Below are 26493 nucleotides of genomic sequence, written 5' to 3' on the forward strand. Positions count from 1 at the left end.
TTGGCTCCACTCCCCAAGGAATTAACCGGAAAGAACTTGCTCTTTTCCAGATTAACTTCTATCCCAAAAAAACCCCAAAACTCCTCAGTATCTCCATTATTTCACCCATAGTGGGGACAGGGTCCGTAACATAAAGCAGCAAATGATTAGCATGTAAGGACAGCCTATATTCCATCCCTCAGTGCAGTAGCTAAGGGTTCATTCACTGGCGTAAATAGGAGGGGGCCACCACTTTCTTGTCACCCTATTCAATTGGAAGTACCCTGAGTTCAAGGCATTGGTATGAACACTAGCCGAGGGAACCTATACAATAACCATACCTAAGAAATCAATTTTGGCCCTAGACTGAAACTCTCCAGAACTTTAAAGAGGTTGCACCACTCCATCCTGCCAAATGCCCTCTCGGCATCTAAAGACGCAATCATCTCCGATTCAAGCTCAACCAATGGGAAGAGAACAACATTCAACAGCCTCCAAATATTGGCTGCCAGTTGCCAGCCCTTGCCTGTCTGATCCCCCACAATCACCCCAGTGCTCCAGCTCAACGCCAACAGTTCAGCCAATATCTTGCCGTCTACATTTAACAACGCAATAGGTCGGTATAACCTGCATTCTGTGGGGTCCATATTCTTCAACAGAAGGGAAATAGAAGCCTGTGAGAGTGTAGCAGGCAGGGATCTCATTAAACATACCTATCAACAACGGGACCAACTGATCTGCAAGTTTCTTGCAAAATTCCACAGGAAACCCATCAGGCTCAGAAACTCTACCTGTTAGCATCCTCCCAATACCTAGCAAAAACTCCTTGGAGCTTAACGTGGCCTGTAACTCTACCCGCCTCTCATCCCACACCACCAGACACTTCAACCCATCTAAAAATGTTGATATATCCAACCCCTCCACCGAGGACTCCAACCTATAAGGTTTCTTGTAAAAAGCCTCAAATGCAGTGTTAAGTTTATTTGGAAACCAAGCTACCACTCGAGTCCCTAACCCAAATAATCTCCCGGGAGGCCGCCTGCCACCTCAGCTGATGAGCTAAGCTAACAGGCAACTGGCACTCTCTCCATACCCATAAGAGGTCCCCCTCGAACGCCGCAGCTGGCTCACCACCTTCCTGTAGACAACAGATCGAACTGCGTCTGTAGCTGCTTCCTGCTCACCAGGAACTTTGGGATAAGGTCGCATGAGTGCTTGCAGTCCACCTCCAAGATATCATCCAGTAATCTCTGCTGTTCCACCCTTACCTCCCTATCCTTATGCACCTTATGTGAATGATGTCTCGTCTAATAAGTGGGCGGCTTGGTAGCCCAGTGGTTAGCACTGTGGTTAACACAACTCCAGGGTCCCAGGTTCGATTCCCGGCTTGGGTCGTTGTCTGTGTGGAGTCTGCACGTTCTCCCCGTGTCTGCATGGGTTTCCTCCGGGTGCTCCAGTTTCCTCCCACAGTCCAAAGATGTGCAGGTTAGGTGGATTGGCCATGCTAAATTGCCGTTAGTGTCCAAAAAGGTTACGGGGATAGGGTGGAAGTGTGGGCTGAAGTAGGGTGCTCTTTCCAAGGGCCGGTGCATACTCGATGGGCCAAAGGGCTTCCTTCTGCATTGTAAATTCCATAAATAGATTCTATGATAATAACCGCCTTCAAGGCTTCCCAAAGTGTTGAAATGAGACAGACTCATTTCTATTAAATTCTACATACTCATAAATGGCCTTAGACATGCGCCCACAGAACCCCATAACCGCCAATAATCCTACATCTAGCCTCCACGGTGGACGCTGAGCAGGACCCGACCCCAAAACCAAATCCACCGGATGCGGGAATGATCCGAGACAATGATGGCTGAATACTCTGCCCTTCTCACCCAATGGAGAAGATACCTACCCACCAGAAAAAAGTCGATCCTGGAATAAACCCTGTGGACTGGAGAAAAGAATGAGAATTCTTTAACCTCCGGGTGCATAAACCACCATGGATTATCTCCCCACCCCCATCTGTTCCATGAAAGCTAACAGCGTCTTCACCAACAGAGGAGACAGCCACTGGTTCTGACCTTATAATGGTGGGAAGGTCATTGATGAAGCAGCCAAAGGGAAAGGCCTAAGACACTACCATGAGAAACTCCTTCAGTAATGCCCTGAGGCTGAAGTGATTGTTCTCCAACAGTCACAAACATCCTCCTTTGTGTCAGGTATGACTCCAGTCAGTGTAGATTTCGCCCCCAATCTCTTTGGTTTTGCCTGGGTTCCTGAGTGCCACACTCAATCAAATGCTGCATCAATGTCAAGATTGTTCACTCTAACCTCAGGTTTTGTGTTCATTTTTATACCAAGGCTGAAAGAGCTGAGTGGTCTTGGTGGACCCAGTGTTACGACACCCTATACTAGTGCATGGTCAATTCCAGTCCAACTTGACCCAGATTTGTAACATAGTTGAAATGAACTTTTCTTTTTAAAAATATCTGAAGTCTTTGGCTGCCCAATAGCTACAGTCACCAGGTTTGTAAATTTGAACACAATTAACTTTCTTTATTAACAGTAACTATAATTAAAATATATTAAATAGGCAACAAATACAGCTGGTTAATTATCAAATTTCTAACACCCTCCTCTTTAAATCACTCCACCCTCTACACACACAAAAGACAAACAAACACAGAGGGGAAAGAGGGGTGTAAAATTATTAAAAGGTAAAAGTTTCTGTTTCAGATGGACATATTCCAGTTAGAATTTTCCTTCAGTCTAAATCTCCAGTTGGAGGATACCTTTGCCTTCAATCTGTAATGGTTTTCACTTCAAACTCATCAGGGTCTAGAGACTTCTGCCTTTAAACAGTAGGCAACAGAGCAGAGAGGGAAAGCTGCTTCCACCTTTAGGGTCCAGTGCTTCTCTGTAAATTCACAGTAACAGCACGCAGCCAAAATTTGAGAGAAAACGAGAGAGAGCGAGCAATTCGGTTTCCCCTTTCGGAGTTGAGAAGCTTGCTGTTGGTATCCTTTGAAAAAAAAATGCACCTGGCAGGACCCAATTGCTGTCTGGGACCAGGCAGAATATTGTCCCTGGCCAATCCATTGACCACCAGTCTAACCTCCTCTCTCTCTCTCTCTCCCCCCCCCCCGATCTCTCGGGTGCCATGAAGTCTGGGTTCGGCTGTTCAAAATCTAAAATCTCATAGCAGTGTACTATTTGGAACTTCCCCTGCTCGATCGATAACAACAAAATTAAAGAAATGAGAAATAAGGGAATCAACAGGAAGGGCCCTTATACCAGACTGAGCATTGATGATCAGGTTATTGGTAAGTGCTATTGAAAGCACTGTCGACAACAGCTTCCAGCTGCTGATTACAAATAGCCTGATAGTGCAGTAATTGGATGGGATTAGATTTTTCCTGTATTTTTATGGATGGGATCCACATTGCTGGGTAAGTACCAGTGTTGTAGCTACACGAGAACAGCTTGACCTGAGGGGAAGTTAGTTCTGTAGCGCATAGCTTCAGCACTAAAACCAGGACAGTCAGGGCTCATAGCCTTTGCAGTGTCCACCAAATTCAGCCATTCAGAATTATCGAATGATGTATCACAAAAGGAGGGCAAGTGGTCCATGTTGCCTGTGCCAGCTCTTTGAAAGAACTACCTAATTAGTTCCACTCCCCTGGTCATTAGCCATAGTCCAGTATTTTTTTTCTATTTCAAGTATTTGAACAATTCCCCTTTCTGCCACTCTTTCAGGCAGTGCATTCCAGATGGCAGCTCGCTGCATAAATTTTCTATTTAATCCTGTAGGCTCTGGTTCTTTTCCCGATTACCTTAAAACTAGGACCTCTGGCTGCAAACCCTTCTGGAAACAGTTTTTTCCTAATTTACTTTGAGAAGACCCTTCATGATTTGGAACACCTTCACCTCCTCTGTACCTTCTTTGCTGTAAGGAGCAAAGCTCCTGATTTTCCAGTCTCTTGTCATGACTGACCTCTTTCATCCCTGATCATGTTCTAACAAATCTGCATTGCACCATCACTCAGGCCTTAAATTCCTGCCTAATATGTGGTACACAGAATTGGACACAATACTTGAACTGACCAGCAATTTATAAAGTTGTAGCAAAATCATCTGTGTTTTGTACTCAATACCTCTATATTAATAAGGCTAAGGATCACACATGCTTTTTAAATAGCTTTCTCCACTTATCCTGTTGTTTACCACCATATTTCTCGGTTCCTACCCTCTTTAAAATTGCACCATTTAATTTATATTGTCTCTTGATATTTTTCCATTATTAGGTGTCATCTGATTGAAATTTGCTCTCATCCGATTCAGCATTTTCATCTTTGATATTTTTTCTATAACTATCCTAAACCTGCTGATATGCTTCCCAATAGGGTAGAAAGCTGGTTAGCAAACAGGAAGCTAAAAGTTGGAATAATTCTGATTGGCAGGCAGCGATTAGTGGGGTACCACAGAGACCTGTGCTAGGACCCCAACTGTTACATTATATATTCATGATTTTTGGATGAGGGAACTAAACATATTATCTCCATATTTCCAGATGATACAAAGTTGGGTGGGAGGGTGAGCTGTGAGGAGAATGTAGAGATGCTTCAGCGGGATTGACTGGGCATATGCATGACAGATGCAGTATAATGTGGATAAATGTGAGGTTATCCACTTTGGCAAAAATAGGAAGGCGGATTATTATTTGAATGGGTGTAAATTGAGAGGGGTGGATCAGGGCAGTTATCACTACGGCTTGACGGTGCCAGGGTCCCAGGTTCGATTCCCGGCTTAGGTCACTGTCTGTGCGGAGTCTGCACGTTCTCCCCGTGTCTGCGTGGGTTTCCTCCTGGTGCTCCGGTTTCCTCCCACAAGTCCCAAAAGATGTGCTATTCGGTAATTTGGACATTCTGAATTCTCCCTCTGTATACCCGAACAGGCGCCGGAATGTGGCGGCAAAGAGCTTTTCACAGTAACTTCATTGCAGTGTTAATGTAAGCCTACTTGTGACAATAAAGATTGTTATTATGTTATTATTATTACTCTCACAGGTACAACAGGCAATAAAGAAGGTAAATGGTATGTTATCCTTCATAGGGAGAGGATTTGAGTATAGGAATAGGGATGTTTTACTACAACTGTATAGGGCATTGGTGAGGCCATACCTGGAGTATTGTATAAAAGCAAATTACTGCAGATGCTGGAATCTGAAACCAAAAAGAAAATGCTGGAAAATCTCAGCAGGTCTGGCATCTGTAGGGAGAGAAATGAGCTAACGTTTTGAGTCCAATGACTCTTTGTCAAAGCTAACAGACAGAGAAACTGGGAAATATTTATACTGTGGAGTGAGAATGAAAGATGAGTCATAGCCACAGAAACCCAGGGAAACCGAGTGCTAATGGCAGTCCCCAGAGAGAACAAAAGATGTGAAAGGCCAAACAGCAGAGAAACTGACATCAGAGGGTAAACTCTGACAGATATAGATGTGGGGGGAGGGGAAGGGGGAAGCAAAGTGCAGAAAGGGTAAGGAAAGGTGGATAAGATGGTGTGGGGGGGGGGGGGGGGTAATATATATTACTAAAGAAAGAAATGGTAAAAGACAGTTAAAATGAAATGGAATGAAAACAAATGGGTTGAGGTGGGGTGGAGCTAATCATCTGAAGTTGTTGAATTCTATGATGACCGGAAGGCTGCAACGTGCCTAACTGGAAGATGAGATGTTGGCGCACTGACCTCTACCTCGCAGAAGCTGAGCGCTAACTCTCAGATATTTCCTCCTACCTCCCCCTGGACCATGAGCAGACCACTGAACATCCAGCTATTATCTCCAACACCATGAGCAACCTCTTTTCCTCCGGATGTCTTCCCTCTACGGCTTCCAACTTCATAGTCTCCCAACCCCGGACAGCCCGCTTTTACCTCCTTCCCAAAGTCCACAAAAAGGACTGTCCCGGCAGGCCCATTGTGTCAGCATGTTCCTGCCTCACCAAACTTATTTCCTCTTATCTTGACTGCATCCTCACTCCTCTGGTCCATTTCCTCCCCACCTACATCCTCTGATGCTCTGCGTCATATTAATAGCTTCCAGTTCGCCGGCCTTAACCGCATTCTATTCGCCATGGATGTGCAATCTCTCTACACCTCCATCCCACACCAGGATTGCCTGAGAGCTCTTTGCTACTTTCTCAAAAAGAGGCCCGGACAATTCCCATCCACAACCACTCTCCTCCGCCTGGCTGAACTGGTTCTATCTCTCAACAATTTCTCCTTTAACTCATCCCAGTGGGTGTAGCAATGGGTACCCGCATGGGTCGTAGTTGCGCTTGCCTTTTTATGGGGTATGTGGAGAATTCCTTGTTCCAGACCTACCCCTGTTCCCTCCCACAACTCCTTTACCGATACATTAATGACTATTTTGGTGCCGCGCGCGTCATGCTTTCGTCCGGACCTGGAAAAATTCATCTACTTCGCTTTCAGTTTCCACCCCTCCTTCACTTTCACCTGGTCCATCTCAGACACTTCCCTTCCCTTCCTTGATCTTTCTGTCTCCATCTCCGGCAATAGACTATCCACTACAAGCCTACTGACTCCCATAGCTATCTGGACTACAGCTCTTCGCACCCTACACCCTGTAAGGACTCCATCCCTTTCTCTCAACTCCTTCGCCTCCATCGCATTTGTTCCGATGATGCCGCTTTCCAAAATGGTGCTTCGAAAATGTGTTCCTTCTTCCTCAACCGTAATTTCCCACCTACAGTTGTTGACAGGGCCCTCAACAACAAGTGGTTCATCTCCCACGCCACTACCCTTGCCCCCTCCCCTCCCTCCCAGAGCAAGGATAGAGTCCCCCTCGTTCTCATATTTCATCCCATCAGCCTCCATATGCAAAGCATAATCCTCCGCCATTTTCGCCAACTCCAGCGTGATGTCACCACCAAACACACCTTCCCTTCACTCCCTCTGTCAGCATTCCGCAGAGACCATTCCCTCCGAGATAATATAGTCCACTCCTCCACCATACCCAGTACCTCTCCCATGGCATGGCACCTTCCCATGCAATCACAGAAAGTGTATAACCTGCCCCTTTACCTCTTCCATGCTGAACATCCCAGGCCCAAAACACTCATTCCAGGTTCAGCAGCGTTTCACTTGCATCTCTTCCAATTTGCTCTACTGCATTCGCTGCTCCCAATGTGGTCTCCTCTAATCGGAGAGACCAAACGCAGACTGGGTGATCGCTTTGCTGAACATCTCTGGTCTAAGCGCGTTCAGGATCCAGACCATCCCGTTGCTTGCCATTTTAACAAAAGACCCTGCTCCCATGCCCATATATCTGTCCTTGGCCTGCTGCAATGTTCCAGTGAAGCTGAACGCAAACTGGAGGAACATTTCATCTTCCGGTTAGGCACGCTGCAGCCTTCCGGTCTCAACATCGAATTCAACAACTTCAGATGATTAGCTTCACTCCACTTGTTTGTTTTCATCCCATTTCATTTTAACTGTCTATTACCATTTATTTTGTAATATATATTAACCACCCCCCCCTCCCCCCTCCACCCCACCATCTTATCCACCTTTCCTTACCTTTTCTCCACTTTGCTTCTCGCTTCCCCTCCCCCCCACATCTAAAGCTGTCAGATTTTACCCTCTGATGTCAGTTTCTCTGCAGTTTGGCCTTTCACACCTTTTGTTCTCTCTGGGGACTGCCATCAGCACTCTTTCCCCTTGGTTTTGTGGCCATTAGCACTAGGTTTCCCTGGGTTTCTGTGTCTATGACTCATCTTTCATTTTTATCCACACTAAAAATATGTCCCACTCATTGGACTTACAATGTTAGCTCTTTTTTCTCCCTACAGATGCTGCCAGACTTGCTGAGATTTTCCTGCATTTTTTTCCTGGAGTATTGTGTTGGCTATGCAGTTTTGGTGTCCTTATCTGAGGAATGATGTTCTTGCTATGGAAACAGTGCAGAGAAGGTTTACCAGGCTGATTCCTGGGATGGCGGGACTGTCATGTGAGGCAAGACTAAATCGGTTGGGATTATATTCATTTAGAATTTAGAAGATTGAGAGGGGATCCCATAGTAACTTATAAAATTCTAATAGGATTGGACAGGGTAGATTCAGAAAGAATGTTCCTGATGATGGTGGAGTCCAGCACTAGGGGTCATAGTTTGAGGATAAGGGGTAAATATTTTAGAACTGAGGTGAGAAAAAATTTCTTCTACCAGAGAGTGGTTAATCTGTGGAATCCGCTACCACAGAAAGTAGATGAGGCCAAAACATTGTGTAATTTCAAGAAGGAATTACATATAGCTCTTGGGGCTAAAGGGGTCAAGGTATATGGGGGAAGGTGGGATCAGGGTATTGAACTTGATGATCAGCCATGATCATGATGAATGAAGGAGCAGGCTTGAAGGGCCGAATGGCCTACTCCTGCTTCTATGTTCTATGTTTCTATATCATGTGAATTTCCCGTGGTTTCTTCTGCAATGCCTGTCGTGGCAGATGGTGAAATCTGCTGGAGGCTGGCATGAAATGGATTTGTATTCTGCCAATGGGGGACAGTCGGAATTTTTCACCCATGCCCGATTCTCCATGACCAGCGGGAAAACATGCTGGTGCAAAACACATCTGAACAACATGGTGCGCAGATGTCGCGACTACCTAAATGATGCTTGCTGGGGCTGCCTATGGTGTTCAGAATGGGTCCCAGCAACCCTGGACCCTAGAACGAAACGGCAGTGATTTGGCAAAGCATCTACAGGTGAATCTTCTATGTTCAGTGTCATCAAGACGGTCCATCTTCCAGCCTCAGAATGTTCCTGGAGATCTGTCTGCTTTCTCAGGAGGTCCATCTTCTTTCTTCAATAGTGGGTCCGTGATGTTAAGTGTCTTTTCAATATGGTGCCTGGATACAACGGTGGACTACTCGCCATCAGGCCTGCCCCACCTCAGAATATGACTCAAAACACCTGGTTGCATAATTGATGAGGTCAGGGTCAGATGATATGGTGTGGGTTCCTCACTGATCTACACAGTGGGAAATATTCCACGTCCCATCTCCCGGCAAGGGACGTAGTCTCAGATGAGCAAATTCCATCCATGGTTGCAAAATGACTAAGGCTGGACCTGAATATTCAAGGATATTTGACATTTACGAAGGATGGAAAGAAAGAGAAAATGAGATGGGGTGTCTCTGTTAATAAAGAATGAGATCAGTACAGTAGTGAGAAATGATCTTGGATTAGAGGATCAAAATATATCATCAGTTTTGTTGGGGATAAGAAATAGCAAAGGAAATAAATCACAAGTGGGTCCCCTGACAGTAACTACACTATCAAACAAGAGTATAAATCAAGAAACAATGGGGGCATGTAAGAAATGTAGATTAGATGAGTCAAATTAGCAAAAGTAGCCTGGAGGATGAGTTCACAAAGTGTATTTGGGATAGTTTGTTAGAAACCAACCAGGGAACAGGCTGTTTTAGACTTGGTAATGAGACAGGATTAATTAATGACCTCATAGTAAAGTATCCTCTCGGTAAGATAGAATTTCACATCCAGTTTGAGGTTGAGAAATTTGGGTCTGAGATTAGTTTCTTAAACTTAAGTAAAAGCAATTACAAGGATATGAAGACCCAGTAGGCTAGTGTGGAATGGGAAAATTGGTTAAAGGTTGAGCTGGTAGAGATGCAGTGGCAGGCATTTAAGGAGATATGTCATAACTTTCAAAAAATATATATTTTGTTGAGAAAGAAATATGCTATGAGAAGGATGCAGAATTCTTGGCTAGCCAAGGAAGTTAATGGTGGTATCAGACTGAAAGAAAAGATGTACAATACAGAAAAGATTAGCGGTAGTCCAGAAGATAGGGACAATTTTAGAAACCAGCACAGGATGTCTTGAGAAAAATTGGAGGATCAGAGAAAATGAGCAAGAAATGTAAAAACAGATGACAAAAGCTTCGACAAGTTTATGAAAAGGAAAAGAGTAGCTAAAGTAAACATTGGTCCCTTAGAGGGTGAGACTGGGGAATTAATAATGTGGACCAAGGGAATGGCAGAGACTTTGAACAAGTCTTGAGTATTTTGTATCTGTCTTCATAGTGGGAGACCCAGCATCTCAAGAATAATAGAAAAGCAAGGGGGGGAAAGAAGAGAGGAACCTCAAACAATCATGACCACTAGAGAAAAAGGTACTAGGAAAACTAATGGTACCAAAAGTTGACAAGTCCCCTGGACCTGGTGGCCTGCATCCCAGGGTCTTCAAGTGACAGAGAGATAATGGATTCATTCACTGTAATCTTGCAAAATTTCCTAGATTCTTGAAAGACTCCAGGGGATTGGAAAGCTGTTAATGTAGCAACATTATTCAAGAAAGGGGGGAGAATGAAAGTGCTAGAATCCTTTATTGATGAAGTAGGAGCTGGATTCTTCAAAACTTATAATGTAATGCAATCAGGCTGAGCCAAAATGATTTTGAGAAAGGGAAATAATGTTTGACAAATGTATTTGAATTCTTTGAGGATATTACAAGCAGGTGGATAAAGGAAAACCAGTGTATTTGGATTTCCAAAAGGCATTCAGTGAGGGGCGGCATAAAAGGTTACTGCATAGGATAGGAGCTCAGGGTGTTGGGGTGAAGTATTAACATGGATAGAGGATTGACCAATTAACAGGAAACCGAGTTGGGATAAAGGAGTCATTTTCAGGATGGCAAACTAATTAGTGGAATGCCACATGGATCCATACTGGGGCCTAAACTATTTATAGAACATTGAACATACAGTGCAGAAGGAGGCCATTCGGCCCATCGAGTCTGTACCGACCCACATTAAGCCCTCACTTCCACCCTACCACGTAACCCAATAACCCCTCCTACCCTTTTTGGACACTACGGGCAATTTAGCATGGCTAATCCACCTAACCTGCACGTCTTTGGACTGTGGGAGGAGACCGGAGCACCCGGAAGAAACCCATGCAGGGTGATCTATACTATTAACTTGGATGAAGGGTCATACTGTATTGTAGCCAAGCTTGCTATTCTTACAAAGATAGGTAGGAAAGCAAGTTGTGAGGAGGATATAAAGAATCTGCAAAGCAATTGATAGGTTAAATGAAGGGGCAAAGATTTGCCAGATGAAATATATGGTGGAAAAATGAGCTTGTTCATTTTGGCAGAGAAAATAGAAAAGTATAATATTATTTAAATAAATAAAGACTGTAGACTGCTGCAGGACAGATGAATCTGGGTGTCCTTGTACATGAATCACAAAATGTCCGCATGCATGTGCAGCAAATAATTCAGAAGGCAAATGGAATGTTGACCTTTTTTGCAAAGGGAATGGAGTATAAAAGTAGTGCTACAACTGTATAGGGTATTGGTGAGACTGCATCTGGAGTACTGCCTTCATTTTTGGTCTCACTGGAAGCAGCTCAGCGAAGGTGCACTAGGCTGACTCTGTATAAATTTAATGGCCACAAGAGCAGGTCAGAAACTGGGATTTCTGCAGTAAACAACTCACTTCCTGACTGCACAAAGCCCGTTCATCATCTACAAATTGAGTGTGATTGAATACTCTTGACTTGCCTAGACAAATGCAGCCTAAACAACACTGAAGTAGCTTGACACTATCTAGGACAAAGCAGCCTATTTAATTGCCATCCCACCCATCACCTTAAACATTCACTCCCATCTCCAGTGGTGCACAGTGACAGGAGTGTATATCATCTGCAAGATGCACAGCAGCAACTTACAAAGCCCTTTTCAAAAACATCTTCAAAACCTGCAACCTCTTCCACCAAGTAGGACAGGGGCAGCAAGTGTGTGGGTACATCACCACCTTTGAGTTTCCCTTTAAGCCACGCACCATCCTTACTTGGAACTGTATCATTGTTACTTCATTGTTGCTGGGGTAAATACCTGGAACTCCCTTCCTAACAGCACTTGGGGTGCAGCTGAACTACATAGACAACAGGAGTTCATGAAGGCAGATCATTACCACTTTCTCAAGAGCAGTTAAAATAGATTATAAATGTTGCTCTTAGCAGCAATGCTCACATCCTATGAAGGAATAAAAATAAATCACATCTATAAACTTAAGGAACCATACTATAAATGTCGAGTGCATGATGGAATATTAAATCTAAATGACATTGAGATTAGTAACTATCAAACTTCTATTGCATTTGTGTATTACACATTGCTTTATCCCATTTTGTAATGTCCATGCTGTACAGAAACTGATGAATAGATGTGCTATATATTTTTTTTAAATATATTTTATTCCACACATACACCACATCAACAAAATACACAGTCCATCAAAGCATGGCCAAGAGTTTGTACAGTTTCCCCCTTTTAACCCTCCCCTGCGATGAACAGCTCCTCAAATAAAGTCATGAACGGCCTCCACCACACCTCGAATCCCTCTTCTGACCCCCTCAACTCAAATTTGATCTTCTCCGGCCGGAGGAAATCGTACAAGTACACCAGCTAGGCCAGCATCCCCGGTGACGTATCCGACCTCCAATTCATGAAGATCCTTCGCTGGGCAATCAGAGAGGCAAAAGAATCTACATCGACTCCCTTCCTCTCTAGCAGCTCCTGCTCCTCCAAAACCCCAAAGATCGCCACCTTAGTGTCTGGCCTGACCTCAGCCCCCATTATCCTAGATAACGTCCCAGACACCGCCTCCCAAAAGCTCTCTAGCTTCTCGCAACCCCAGAACGTGTGAGCATGATTTACTGGCCCCCGCCCACACTCCTCATACCTACCGGTCACCCCCTGGAAGAAACCACTGATCCTCACCTGTGCCATGTGTACCTTGGGCACCACATTGAACTGAATGAAGCTCATCCTCGCGCAGGAGGAGGTTGAGTTCACCCGCTGCATCGCCTCACACCAGAGTCCCCGGGCGGAAATCTCCGCCCCCCTCCGCAGGGTCGGGGAATCGCCCGGGGCCGGCGTAAATCCCGCCCACCCGTGGCCGGAATTCTCCGCCACCTGGGAATTGGCGGGGGCGGGAATCACGTCGCGCTGGTCGGCGGACCCCCGTGGCGATTCTCCGGCCCGCGATGGGCCGAAGTCCCGCCGCTGACAGGCCAATCTCGCCTACGTGGTTTCAACCACCTCTGGTGGCGGCGGGATTGGCGGTGCGAGTGGCCCCCCGGGGTCCTGGGGGGGAGGGGGGGCAGGGGGGCGCAGGCCGATCATACCCCGGGGGGTGCCCCCACGGTGGCCTGGCCCGCGATCGGGGCCCACCGATTGGCGGGCGGGCCAGTGCCGTGGGGGCACTCTTTTTCTTCTGCTGCCGCCACGGCCTCCACCATGGCGGAGGCGGGAGAGAACCCCCCCTACCGCGCATGTGCCGGTGGTGACCCTTGGTACCTTCCCCACCCATATAAACTCCAAAGCCAGTGCCTCCAATCTCCGGAAGAAGGCTGTAGGGAAAATAATCGGGAGGGCTGGAAAGGCAAACAGGAACCGTGGCAGCACTGTCATCTTCCACCACCTGCATCCTTCTTACCAAAATCAAGTGTAACTCATCCCACCTCTTGAGATCCCACTTAACTTCCTCTACTAACGCTGTCAAGTTCTACCTGTGAATCGTGGCCCACTCATGCGTCACCTGAATCCAAAAATACCTAAACTGCTGTCTTGCCACCTTAAACAGTAGTACCCCCAAATTGGTCCCCTGCTCTGCTGATTTTATTGGAGTTGAATTTCATGAATTCACAGCACTAATTTAATGACATTGATAAATAATATATCTAAAGTGTAAAATTCTGTATTTTATCTATTTACTTATTCAACTACAAACAAAAGCTTCTGTTTGTCAGAACAATTCTGGTGTAAGGTCTGGAGCTGAAGCATTAGCCTATCTCTCGACAAATGCCTGAACACCTTTTGTGTATATCCAGCATTTGTTGTTTTTGCTTTGTGTGTAGTTGTGAGGTACGATTGTTAAGCAACTTTTCTTGACATCCACACAATTTAATTTTAAATTTAGTTATTGTTTCCCAGGGTTGTGAATGATGTTAAAAGCATGTCTTATAATATTGCTGCAAAATTGTTTTTCAGGAAAAAGCCATAATCTCCGAAACAGCAAAAAAGAAGGAGAGGGAACTCGTAGCCAAGGAAATAGAAAAATTGCGCATGGCCATCCAGAACTTGTGCCGCAGTGCCTTGCCTCTGGGAAAAATAATGGACTACATACAGGAAGACATGGATTCCATGCAGAATGAATTGTCAATGTGGCGCAGGGAAAACAAGAAGCATGCAGAATCTCTTCTAAGAGAACAAAGGTGAGAAGCTCTATAATATGTGAAAGTGTGTGCAGAAACCTGGGCAGTTGGTGTTTAGTAATGTGAAGTAGGAGGTAAGTGTTACTATCCATCCTTCCAAATTTTCTCGAATGGAATTCTTTCACCCCAGTCAATCTTTTTATTGAAATGTAGCAAATCTCAAGAATACAACGCATAGCACAACCGCAGAATAAGGATCTGTTCTTTTGTCAAATATAATCTCCGAAACATTGAAAGGTTATTATTTTAGTTTATACTTAGCTGAGAAGACTAACTTAATACATTTGTAAAGGAATGAGGTGAACAAAATGTCCAATCAGAACTTGCAGTGGTGAAAATCTGTGACAGTTCTTGAATCCTAACTTGATTTGGGATTTGAATATCTATTTGTGATATGTACAATATCTCCAAGATGGCTAAATTTAGGATCACATTTATTAAGCTTCTAGTCGGGGTTGGAAAGTTCCACTTGCTAGCTAAGGGTGATTGTCCAGCTTCTGGCAAGGCTTAAAAAAATTGCAACTCACCAGATTGCACAACATTAGTGTGTCTTTCTACTAGATTTTTACCTCTTCTGCTTCTCTGCTTTCCACAGCTTCTCCTTATGCTAGCTACTTCTGTTGTTGAATAGCAAACAGCACAGGATAATTTATTAAACTGACAAGTAGAGAGGAGGCAGAGCCCAGATACATAACAATGTTTGTCATTTTTAATTTTGCCAGGGGGTTGACCACACTTCTTCTTTTGTAAATTTTCTGGCCTTTCATTGGCATCATTTCAATCTAGCACTTTAAATTATTTTTTGCCGGTGATTTCCAGTCATTTTTAAGAAAAAAGGACCTTGAATTGTAATTCAGCTCAACGATGTGCTTCCATATGATCTGTTGATTATCGAAGTTTCCATTATGAGCATTTTTTTTATTGACTGTTGCCAAAAGTTATTGATGCAGGTGCATCTTTAGTAATCTATTTTCATCAAATGTCTGAATCGATGCGGAATCCTCCGCATCTTCAGGGGCTAGTCCGGCGTCGGAGTGGTTTACGCCCCGCCGGCCGGCGTGGAAGGCCTTTGGCACCACGCCAGCCGGGGCCGAAGGGACTCGGCCGGTCGGCACGGGTCCGCTCATGCTCGGGAGCGTCAATGGCTGCTGACGTCATCTCCGCGAAAGCGCAGTAGGGGATTCACCTACGCGTCGGCCGTCACGTAGGCAGGTGCGTAGGAAAAGAGTGCCCCCACGGCACAGGCCCGCCCACGGATCGGTGGGCCCCGCTCGCGGTCCAGGCCACCGTGGGGGCACCCCCCAGGGCCATATCGCCCCTTGCACCCCCCCAGGACCCCGGAGCCCGCCCGCGCTGCCAGGTCCTGCCAGTAAGGGACCTAGCCTAATCTACGCCGGCGGGACTGGCAAAGAACCAGCGTGACTTCGGGCCGGAGAATCGCCGGGGGGGGGGGGCGCTGCGAGGGGCCGCCGACCGGCGCGGCGCGATTCCCACCCCCGCCGAATCTCCGGTGCCGGAGAATTCGGCGGCCGGCAGGGGTTGGATTCACACCGCCCCCGGCTGCTGCTTCCCCCTTCCAAAATTCCCCCAGCGCTGGGCATGCCCAGAACATATGGGCATGGTTCGCTGGCTCCCCAAGCACCTAGCACACCTGTCTTCGCCCCCGAAAAACCTACTCATCCTCGTCCCGGTCATGTGGGCCCTATGTAGCACCCTGAACTGTATGAGGCTAAGCCTCGCACAGGAAGCGGAGGAATTCACTCTTTCCAGTGCATCCGCCCACTTCCCCTCCTCAATCACCTCACCCAGCTCCTCTTCCCATTTACCCTTCAGCTCCTCCACCGAGGCCTCATCCACCTCCTGCATGACGTGGTACACGTCCGAAATCCTCCCTCCCCCAACCCACACCCCCGAGAGCACCCTGTCCCGTACCCCACGTGGGGGCAGCAGAGGGAACCCCTCCACCCGCCGCCTGGCAAACGCCCTAACCTGCATGTACCTAAACCTGTTCCCCGGGGGGAGCCCAAACTTCCCCTCTAACTCACCCAGGCTCGCAAACTTCCCATCCACAAACTGGTCCCTCAACCTCCTAATACCTATCCTGTGCCAGCCAAGAAACCTGCCATCGATGCTCCCTGGTACAAACCGGTGGTTCCCCCGTATCGAGGACTCCATTGAGCCCCCCACCTCCCCCCTATGCCGTCTCCATTGCCCCCAGATTTTGAGGGTAGCCGCCACCACCGGCTCGTGGTATACCTCGTTGGAGGGAGCGGCAACGACGCCGTTACCAGCGCCTCCAGGCTCGTGTCCACACAGGACGCCATCTCCATCCTCTTCCATGCTGCCCCTGCCCCGTCTATTACCCATTTACGCACCATCGCTGCGTTGGCAGCCCAATAGTACTCACAGAGGTTAGCCAACGCCAGCCCCCCTATCCCTGCCCCGCTCCAAAAACACCCTTCTCACCCTCGGAGTACCATGCGCCCATACAAATCCCGTAATACTCCTGTTGACCCTCCTAAAAAAGGACTTTGGGATAAGGATGGGGAGGCACTGGAACAGGAACAAATACCTCGGGAGCACCGTCATCTTGACTGACTGCACCCTGCCCGCCATCGAAAGCGGCAACATGTCCCATCTTTTAAACTCCTCCATTTGCTCCACCAGCCTAGTGAGGTTAAGTTTGTGTCGGGCTCCCCAGCTCCTAGCCACCTGGACTCCCAGGTACCTAAAGCTCCTCCCTGCCCTTTTCAGTGGGAGCCTACCAATCCCCTCCTCTTGATCCCCCGGGTGCACGACGAACAGCTCACTCTTACCCAGGTTGAGCTTGTACCCTGAAAAGCCCCCAAATTCCCTAAGAATCTTCATCACCTCCGGCATTCCCCCACTGGGTCTGCCACATATAGCAACAAGGGGCTGTTTAGCTCACTGGGCTAATCGCTGGCTTTGAAAGCAGACCAAGGCAAGCCAGCAGCACGGTTCGATTCCCGTAACAGCCTCCCCGAACAGGCGCCGGAATGTGGCGACTAGGGGCTTTTCACAGTAACTTCATTTGAAGCCTACTCGTGACAATAAGCGATTTTCATTTCATTTCATTCAAGTCATCTGCGTATAGTGACACTCAGTGCTCCTCCCCACCAGACCCCTCCAATTCTTCGACTCCCTCAATGCCATGACCAGGGACTCAATTGCCAACGCAAAGAGCAAGGGGGGCAGGGGACACTCCTGTCTCGTCCCCCGGTACAACCAAAAGTACTCCGATCTCCTCCTATTCGTGGCTACGCTCACCATCGGGGCCTCATATAACAGCCTCACCCAACTGACAAACCCCTCCCCGAACCCAAACCTTTCCAGCACCTCCCACAAGTACCCCCACTCAACCCTATCAAAGGCCTTCTCCGCGTCTAATGCTACCACTATCTCCGCCTCCCCTTCTGTCCCCGGCATCATTATAACATTCAGAAGCCTACGTATATTGGTGTTCAGCTGCCTTCCCGTCACAAACCCCGTCTGGTCCTCATGAATGACCAAGATCTTCGCCAACAGCTTGGCATCCACATTTAACAACGAGATTGGCCTATATGATCCACACTGCAGGGGGTCCTTGTCCCGTTTAAGGATTTTTTTTTTTTTTATAAATGTTTTTATTCAGTTTTCGTATTTTATATTGAACAAATTACAAATTGTTAGGAGAGAGAAAAAAAAAAACAAACAAAAACAAACACGCAAAAATTAACATACATATTTACAGGTAAGCATCTTCGTAGTAGTAACTGCGCCCCCCCCCTCAACATGTTTATTTAGCTTGGTTTTGGGCCTTAGCTAGCCATCGAACCCCCGTAACGAACCTGTAGCCCCCCCCCCCCCCTCCCGCTACCTTCCCCCGACTATTCTTCCTCTTGTACATTGGCCACAAATAGGTCCCGGAACAGTTGCATGAATGGCTCCCACGTTCTGTGGAAGCCGTCGTCCGACCCTCGGATGGCAAATTTGATTTTCTCCATTTGGAGAGATTCCGAGAGGTCGGACAGCCAGTCCGCAGCTCTGGGCGGTGCTGCTGACCGCCAGCCAAACAGGATTCTACGGCGGGCGATCAGGGAGGCAAAGGCAAGGGCATCCGCCCTCCTCCCCAGGAATAGATCTGGCTGTTCTGAAACCCCGAAGACCGCCACTATCGGGCATGGCTCCACCCTCACTCCCACCACTTTGGACATTACCTCGAAGAAGGCTGTCCAGTACTCCACGAGTCTGGGGCAGGACCAGAACATGTGGGCGTGGTTGGCCGGGCCTCTTTGGCACCGTTCACATCTGTCTTCCACCTCCGGGAAGAACCTACTCATACGGGTTCTTGTTAAGTGGGCTCTATGTACCACTTTTAGTTGCGTCAGGCTGAGCCTTGCGCACGTGGAGGTGGAGTTGACCCTATGCAGTGCTTCGCTCCAGAGTCCCCACCCGATCTCCATCCCCAGGTCGTCCTCCCATTTCCTCCTTGTTGCGTCCAGTACGGTGTCGTCCCTATCTACCAGTCGGTCATACATGTCACTACAGTTCCCTTTCTCTAGGATACTTGCGTCCAGTAGGTCTTCCAGTAGTGTCTGTCGTGGCGGTTGTGGGTACGTCCTTGTCTCCTTTCGTAGGAAGTTCTTGTCTCCTTTCGTAGGAAGTTCCGTTTAAGGATTAAGGAAATCAGCGCCCATGACATGGTCGCCACTCCCTTGCCTCGTTAAAGATCCTAACGAACAGGGGGCCCAGCAGGTCTGCGTACATTTTGTAAAATTCGACTGGGAACCCATCCGGCCCCGGCGCCTTCCCCGACTGCATGCTGCCTATCCCTTTGACCAGCTCCTCCAGCTCAATCGGTGCCCCCAGCCCCTCCACCTGCCCCTCCTCCACCTTCGGAAATCTCAGCCTGTCCAAAAAGCGCCCCATTCCCCCCCCCCCCCCCCCCCCGCCCCCCCCCCCCGCCCCCCCCTCCACCGGGGGCTCGGACCGGTACAATTCCCCATAAAAATCCCTGAAGACCCCATTAATGTCCACCCCCCTTCGCACCACATTTCCTCCCCTATCCGTCACTCCACCAATCTCCCTGGCCACGTCCCGCTTACGGAGCTGATGCGCCAGCATCCTACTCGCCTTCTCCCCATATTCGTACACCGCTCCCTGTGCCTTCCTCCACTGAGCTTCCGCCTTTCTGGTGGTCAGCAAGTCGAACTTGGCCTGAAGGTTACGCCGCTCCCTCAGCAATCCCTCCTCCGGAGCCTCCGCGTATCTCCTGTCCACCCTCACCATCTCCCCCACCAACCTCTCCCTCTCTCTTTGCTCTCCCCTCTCCCTATGGGCTCGGATGGAAATCAACTCCCCTCTAATCACCGCCTTCAATGCCTCCCAAACCGTCCCGACCCGGACCTCCCCATTATCATTGGCCTCTAAGTACCTCTTGATACACCCCCGAACAAGCCCGCCCACCTTCTCATCCGCCAGCAGCCCCACCTCCAGGCCCCAGAGCGGGCGCTGGTCCCTCCCCTCCCCCAGCTCAAGGTCTACCCAGTGCGGGGCATGATCCGAAAGGTCTATGGCTGAATACTCGGCATCCTCCACCCTCGAAATCAGCCCCCTGCTCAGAACAAAAAAATCGATCCGCGAATAGGCTTTATGCACGTGGGAGAAAAATGAATACTCCCTGGCCCTCGGCCTCGCGAACCTCCAAGGATCCACCCATGCCATCTGATCCATAAACCCCCTCAACACCTTAGCCGCCACAGGTCTCCTGCCCGTCCTGGACATGGATCGATCCAATGGGGGATCCAGTACTGTATTAAAGTCCCCCCCCCAGTATCAGGCCCCCCGTCTCTAGATCCGGAATGCGGCCCAACATGCGCCGCATAAAACCCGCATCGTCCCAGTTTGGGGCATAGGCATTCACCAGCACCACCCGCTCCCCTTGCAACTTGCCGCTCACCATCACATACCTCCCTCCACTGTCAGCCACCACCTTTGACGCCTCAAACGACACCCTTTTTCCCACCAGAACCGCCACCCCCCCCGATTTTTTGCATCCAGCCCCGAATGAAACACTTGGCCTACCCAGCCCTTCCTCAGTCTAACCTGGTCCGCCACCTTCAGGTGCGTCTCCTGGAGCATAGCCACGTCCACCTTCAGCCCCTTCAGGTGCGTAAACACCCGGGCCCGTTTGACCGGTCCATTCAACCCCCTCACATTCCAAGTTATCAGCCGGATCAGAGGGCTCCCTGCCCCCTTCCCCTGCCGACTAGCCATAACCCATCCCCTGCCAGCCCCAGGCCAGCGCTCCCCGCTCGGCCCGTTCCCCACGGCGGCAAACCCCCACCCCGGACCTCCCTGCACACCCCAGCTTCTTCCTGGCCATTTCAGCAGCACCCCGGCACACACACCCTGTACAGCTTTCATGTACTTTCATTTATATAAATAATGAATGAATGAAGAATGTTGGCTACACCGCTTAGGCAGATCCCTTTTCGTTCTTGGGAGAACCTTAATTCTCTACCACAAGGCCTCCTATCTTTATTCAGAGGATTGTGGATCTTTGAAATTCTCTACCCCAGAGGACTGTGGATACCCCTCACTGATTATATGCAAGGAAAACATCAATAGCTTTTCTGCACCTAAGGGGATTAATGGATATAGGGATGTTGCAGGAAGTTGAAGCTGAGGTTCAAGAACAGTCATAATCATATTGAATGGAGAGGCAAGCTTGAAGGCCCAAATTACCTACTTTTATTCATTATGTTCCCAACCTACATGTCCCTTGTTCTCTTCTGGTCATGCATGCTTTGAAGCTGTTATTTTGTGACTTTTGAGAAAAATGTTTACCATTGTACTCTGTTGATTTCATGCTCTCTTCATGTCCTTAGCTCTTAATGCAGCCTTCTCCAGAAAGCAAATCAGTGCTGTGTTAGAATGGGGGAAGATCACTATTGCACAGGGCATAAGTTTCCATTAAAGGGCCTGGTAATTTTCCTCCATGGGAGGACAGAAATTCCCACAGACTGTGGAGGTTGAGTTTCTTTTGGAAGGGATACTCTACATATAGGTGCATAATGTTTACTGCATTTTAGAACATAAAGACTTGAAAGAATTTGAAAATGGAAGATGCAACTAGGAGGAAGACAAAAGGGCTCCAGATGGCGCTCTGTGTCCATTTGAAGAATATCCTTTTGGCTGATCTACAGAGGCTGTTTTAAAACAATTCCACAATGTTTATTGTACTAATTCAGTCTCTATACAGTTTAGTCATATTTTAATTTGAATGGGGTTTGCACAGAATAGTTTGTTTTCTATTTCAATCAAATGTCAATTATCGATGAATGTGAATGACATCCAGAAATCGGTTGGGAGAAGTAGCTGAGCTCATGTAGCACATGCTCAGCTGGAAATAAAAGAAAAATACCTCAATCCAATGCAACAATATCTATGCTGCTCCAGTCACTGAACTGTGCCTGCTTCTTTCGATGAGTGACCACAGGAACCTTCTCTCGTCCTCTTCATCATCCCTGTATCCCTGACCCCCCACCACCTGCCCACACCTCATTCATCAAGTTCTGTAATTATTTGGAATGGGGGGGTGGAAACAATCTCTGATTTGCGTTGGAGATAAATACACTCATTTGCATACATAAAAATGTAAATTTTATTAAAGCTTTAGTGGATTGCTAATGACAGTATCACAGTGGTTGTGTATTAACATACCTTTTATTTTTAGTTAGATTAATAATGGAATTTCACCTAATGTCTATACGTCTAGCTTATACTTATTACTCAGTATAAACTTGCAGCAATTCTCTCACATAGATCACAAGGTAGATATAGACTACAATGTCTATGTGGCTTCCCTAGAAAACTGGTTTTCCTATCATGCTATTGGCCTAGTTCTTCAATTATTTCAAACTGTATGCTTTCATCAGTCTTCATGAAAGCCCATTAATTCTATGTTGGCCATTCCTTGTGCAAAGAATTACTTCATATGATCTGAAGAGAAACCAGAGTGTACTTGAATTACCTCATAATATAATTCATAAATTTGCCTCTTATCATTTGAAGCTGTACTCCCTACCCTTCTGCCATGACTGAGTTTGAAGTCCTGATCAAGATCTACCTTTTCTGAACAGTTTTTTCTGCCTTATATATTTCTATATGGTCATCTTCTAATTGCTTTCTGCCTAGAAATCATGCTTCTGCACTCATCATAATTCAGTCTTCTGGTACAAGGGATCAGTTAAGCAACTCTTTCTAAACTATTTCCAGAGCTTGAATATCTCCCTCCAAGTCTTGGTGACCAGAATTGGATGTGGTGATAAGAAGTGGTACCTTAGATGTTGTCTGACTAGAGTTCTACAATTTGAATATTGCTGTCTTTGACTTGCACACCTGTGGCCTTGGCTGACTTGTTGCTCATACATATCTGTAGTCCATATGGGAACAGCTGTTAAACATTGATTTTTTAATGCATGGTGGCTTTTCATCTTTTAAATCCTAATTCCTTTCCATTTCTGCATATCCGTTAATGGCGTTGCTTTGAAAGGATCTCAACTGATTTTGCATTTGTTACACTATATTTTCACAATCATTGATGGGTTTCTTCAGATATAAAATGTAATACTGTCTCCCCTCTTTTTTTAACTTTCCAGCAGTGAACATCAGCCAGAGGATATCCCAGGATCTTTCAGCAGCTCTCCACTAGGGCATGATGGGCAGCATTCCCAAACTGTGCTTTTTTCACCAGCGTGCTGTAGAATCTGAAATGAAAAAATGAATGAAAATCGCTTATTATCATGAGTAGGCTTCAATTAAGTTACTGTGAAAAGCCCCTAGTCACCACATTCCGGCGCCTGTTAGGGGAGGCTGGTACGGGAATTGAACTGTGCTGCTGGCCTTCCTTGGTCTGCTTTAAAAGCCAGCTGTGTTGCTTTTCAGTTTTTGTGGCAATAATGACCATGTTACACACTTGAGTGTGTTAATTTATTTTCTGTCCTTGCAGCATCACAGACACAGCTGTGGAGCCATTAAAGACTGAACTCGCTGAACTGGAACAACTGATCAAGGATCAGCAAGATAAGAATTGTGCTGTCAAGGCAAACATACTGAAAAATGAGGATAAGATCCAGAAGATGATTTCAAGTATTAACTTCTCCTCAAGAACGTGAGGGAGGAGTGGCTGTTGCACAGTCAGCACAGAAATTGGTAATGCAGTTCAGCAAATAAGGTGAAGAAATGGTGGGAAGGAGGGACCTTGTAGGACAGAGGACGTGTACATGGGTAAAAAAAAGCATTTCTTTGCATTCCTATCTCTCAAATCAGTTGCATTCCACTAGAGAGCTTATTATCTTGCATAGTTTGAAGAAAACAAATACGTACATCAAATAAAAGCAATGTTTATAAATAGCTTGCATCTCTGAAAGCAGGATTTGTACTGTTTTCTTCTTTGCCTACCTTCTTTGTGCTGAAATTCTTGCTGGTGATTTTAGTGAACTAGTCAATGTGAATTCAAAGCAGGTTTGTATAATTATTGATCAGAGGAAATTTTAACCTCTTTGCCTTAGTGCTACTTTTCCCATGTTTTCAGCTAAGCTAAAGTGTTCTCTTTAGCAGTAGATCTCATTGCAGCATCTAGGCAAAAGGGCAATCCAACCGTCTGACCATTGCCCATGGTACTAGACTTCCCGCCTGTGCTTGAAGCCAGGATTAAACAAACATTCTGTGACCTTGCCTTTCTACCTTGCCACTAGCGAGGCACCTTCTTCAGTCCTTATGCAACCATTAACACGCTCTTTGTCTCGTGTCCATGACATCTTTGTCAATCTCTCATCAACTCCAACCTATCCCTGACCTTCTACTCTGCTTACCACCTCCACCCCATTTCCAACTATATAATCCATCACATCCCTATCCCACTTCACTTCTGAGAAGAGTCGTATGAACTCGAAACGTTAGCTCTATTTCTCTCCATAGATGCTGCCAGAACTGCTGAGTTTATCCAACATTTTCTGCCAGTAAATTATTACTGAAAGTAAATTATTTTATTTTTTTCATTTATGGATATGAAAGTCTTTATAAAGAAAGTAATTGGGTGTTGGTGGCCCTATGTTGTACCAGTACATCACCCAAGGTAGTGAATTTTCCTGTAATATACAGGTTACATTTTGGTAATGCAGCTATGACTCTCAGATTCGATGCACCTTCAGATTCTAACATTATACAAATAATGAAAATGCAGTCAATACAACAATAGATGATGATACTTGAGGGATTGAAGCTAGTAATTTGATCTAGGCAATCAGATTCAGGTTCTCAAAGCTTTGTCATTATGATATAAAGTGTTACATCACCACTTCAAGAAGATCACCAAGACATTATCTGTTATCTTCTATTAAGATGCTAAACGCGATTGGTTTTGGAGCCATAATGGGTTACTTCATAAGCTTCTGCTATTGCCTGCAAAATATCACAAGCACAGGCCAACACTCCAGCCACTTAACCATGAACTGACGAGAACATAGAATTCATGATTGTGTGAAGCAGATGGGGCAAGACACCAAGTCAGTGACACAACCTGGTGAATGAAAATAGGTGCATTGCACTGACATTGATATATGTATACAGTTTCATTAAATAGTGAAACAGATTGTTGCACACTTGTATCACAAAGCACAGGCCTACTTGAATACTCACTGGACAGAACTTTGCCCTTCATTAACAATCCCAAGAACACAATGAAGTACTGAGCACTGCTTGGGAGCCGTAATTGGTGACATATTATCTCTCGGCTTACAGAGCCTTGAGTATGCATTTATGTCAGGAGACACGATTTATTCTAAGCCACTACTTTAGCTATCAAAGCAATAGCTGACCACTGGAACCGCAGACAGTTTGCATAATAGGTATGAGGTGGTTGAGGAGTAAGGATTATGATGAAGCTGAAGGCTAAATTGGGAATTGATGTGGTATATTTCTAAATTATACTTTGCAAGTTTATTTTTACTTCTGTAGGTAAAAATGCTGTTTCGACAGTAACCACACAGATCTTTTACATTCCAAACCACCACTTGCTGCTTGTCAAGAATATGTGTTCAGTAGTTACTGCTTTTTTCTTTTATCCTGCCAATTTAGGATTACTTTGGTTGAGTTATGAACATTAGGACATCAAATGGGTGCAGTGCCTGGGACTTGACTTTTAAAAAAATTATTGTTGATGAACTTGTTTGCCAATCTGGAAAAAAATTAGTATCTTCAGTACTTGGGACATGTAATCAGACCTTGCTATTTGTTATCAAATGCTTTCCAATAACCTAATCTATTAAATGCCTTTGTCTCATGTCCAGTTTTACCATTGAAGATTACAAACACCACCCCAAACAGAATTGCATTTTTACAAACTGATTTTATCCAGTGCAGTTCAACTGTTTTGTACAGAAGTTTTTTTTTTAAACCCTTCTAATTTCCAAGCCAACAATAGTAGAACTTTGAAAATTAATGCATTTAAAAAAAAAATAGTGTTGTTGAAAGGACTGTTCAATTTTAACATGAACAAGGCTTGAAAGATGTTACACTGTAAGATGAGTATTTTCAAATAAGTATGTATTTCTTTGAGTTTATGCACTGTATGCATTCCTTGTGACAGTGGCACACTTTGTAAATTCACTTTGGGTTAATTGACCAAAGTTCTATGTACAGTACTCTGCCTTGGAACAAGATTTGTACCATCTGAGAATTAACAGAGGCACCTTTCCAGGAATTCTAACCCATCTGCACAAGTAAACCTCTCAGGCCGAATGTCGAGCATGTATATCAATCATCAGGTGTAGTATTACAACGTCAATTCATCTTTGAATCGTAAAAATCTCCTTTACCTCATTGAAGCTGGAGGAGGCTATTTGGCCCTTTGAGCCTTCTGCACCGTTCAACAAATCATGGCTGATCATCTCCTCAATTCCAACTTCCCGCACAGTACGCCTATCCCTTCATTCCTTTAGTACCCAAAAATGTGTTGACCTCTCTTGAATATACTTAACAACTAAGCATTGACAGCTCTCTGGGGTAGAGAATGTCTAAGATTCACATCTCTTTGAGTGAAGACGTTGCCCCTCACGTTGGTCCTAATGACTGATCCCTTTATTCTGCAGATGTTACCGCGTGTTCTAGATTTCCCAGCAACAGGAAGAACTTTCT

The 26493-nt window shown here is 46.1% G+C and overlaps 1 protein-coding gene across 4 annotated transcripts in view; it reads left to right on the forward strand.

Annotated features, from left to right (window-relative positions):
* traf3ip1 (TNF receptor-associated factor 3 interacting protein 1) overlaps positions 1–25640 on the forward strand; it is a 225321-nt gene extending 199681 nt beyond the window's left edge. For 3 of the 4 annotated variants that reach the window (XM_038788046.1, XM_038788053.1, XM_038788048.1), the window contains 2 exons: positions 14069–14292; positions 23306–23524. In XM_038788046.1, the coding sequence (XP_038643974.1) occupies positions 14069–14292; positions 23306–23471 (390 nt within the window). In that variant the 3' untranslated portion in view covers positions 23472–23524. Of the gene's footprint in view, positions 1–14068; positions 14293–23305 lie in introns of all 4 variants that reach the window. The other variant, XM_038788039.1, reaches the window with a different exon arrangement.
* The last annotated feature ends 853 nt before the right edge of the window (positions 25641–26493 follow it).

The sequence above is a fragment of the Scyliorhinus canicula genome, chromosome 2 (assembly GCF_902713615.1).
Source record: "Scyliorhinus canicula chromosome 2, sScyCan1.1, whole genome shotgun sequence".
NCBI lineage: Eukaryota > Metazoa > Chordata > Chondrichthyes > Carcharhiniformes > Scyliorhinidae > Scyliorhinus > Scyliorhinus canicula.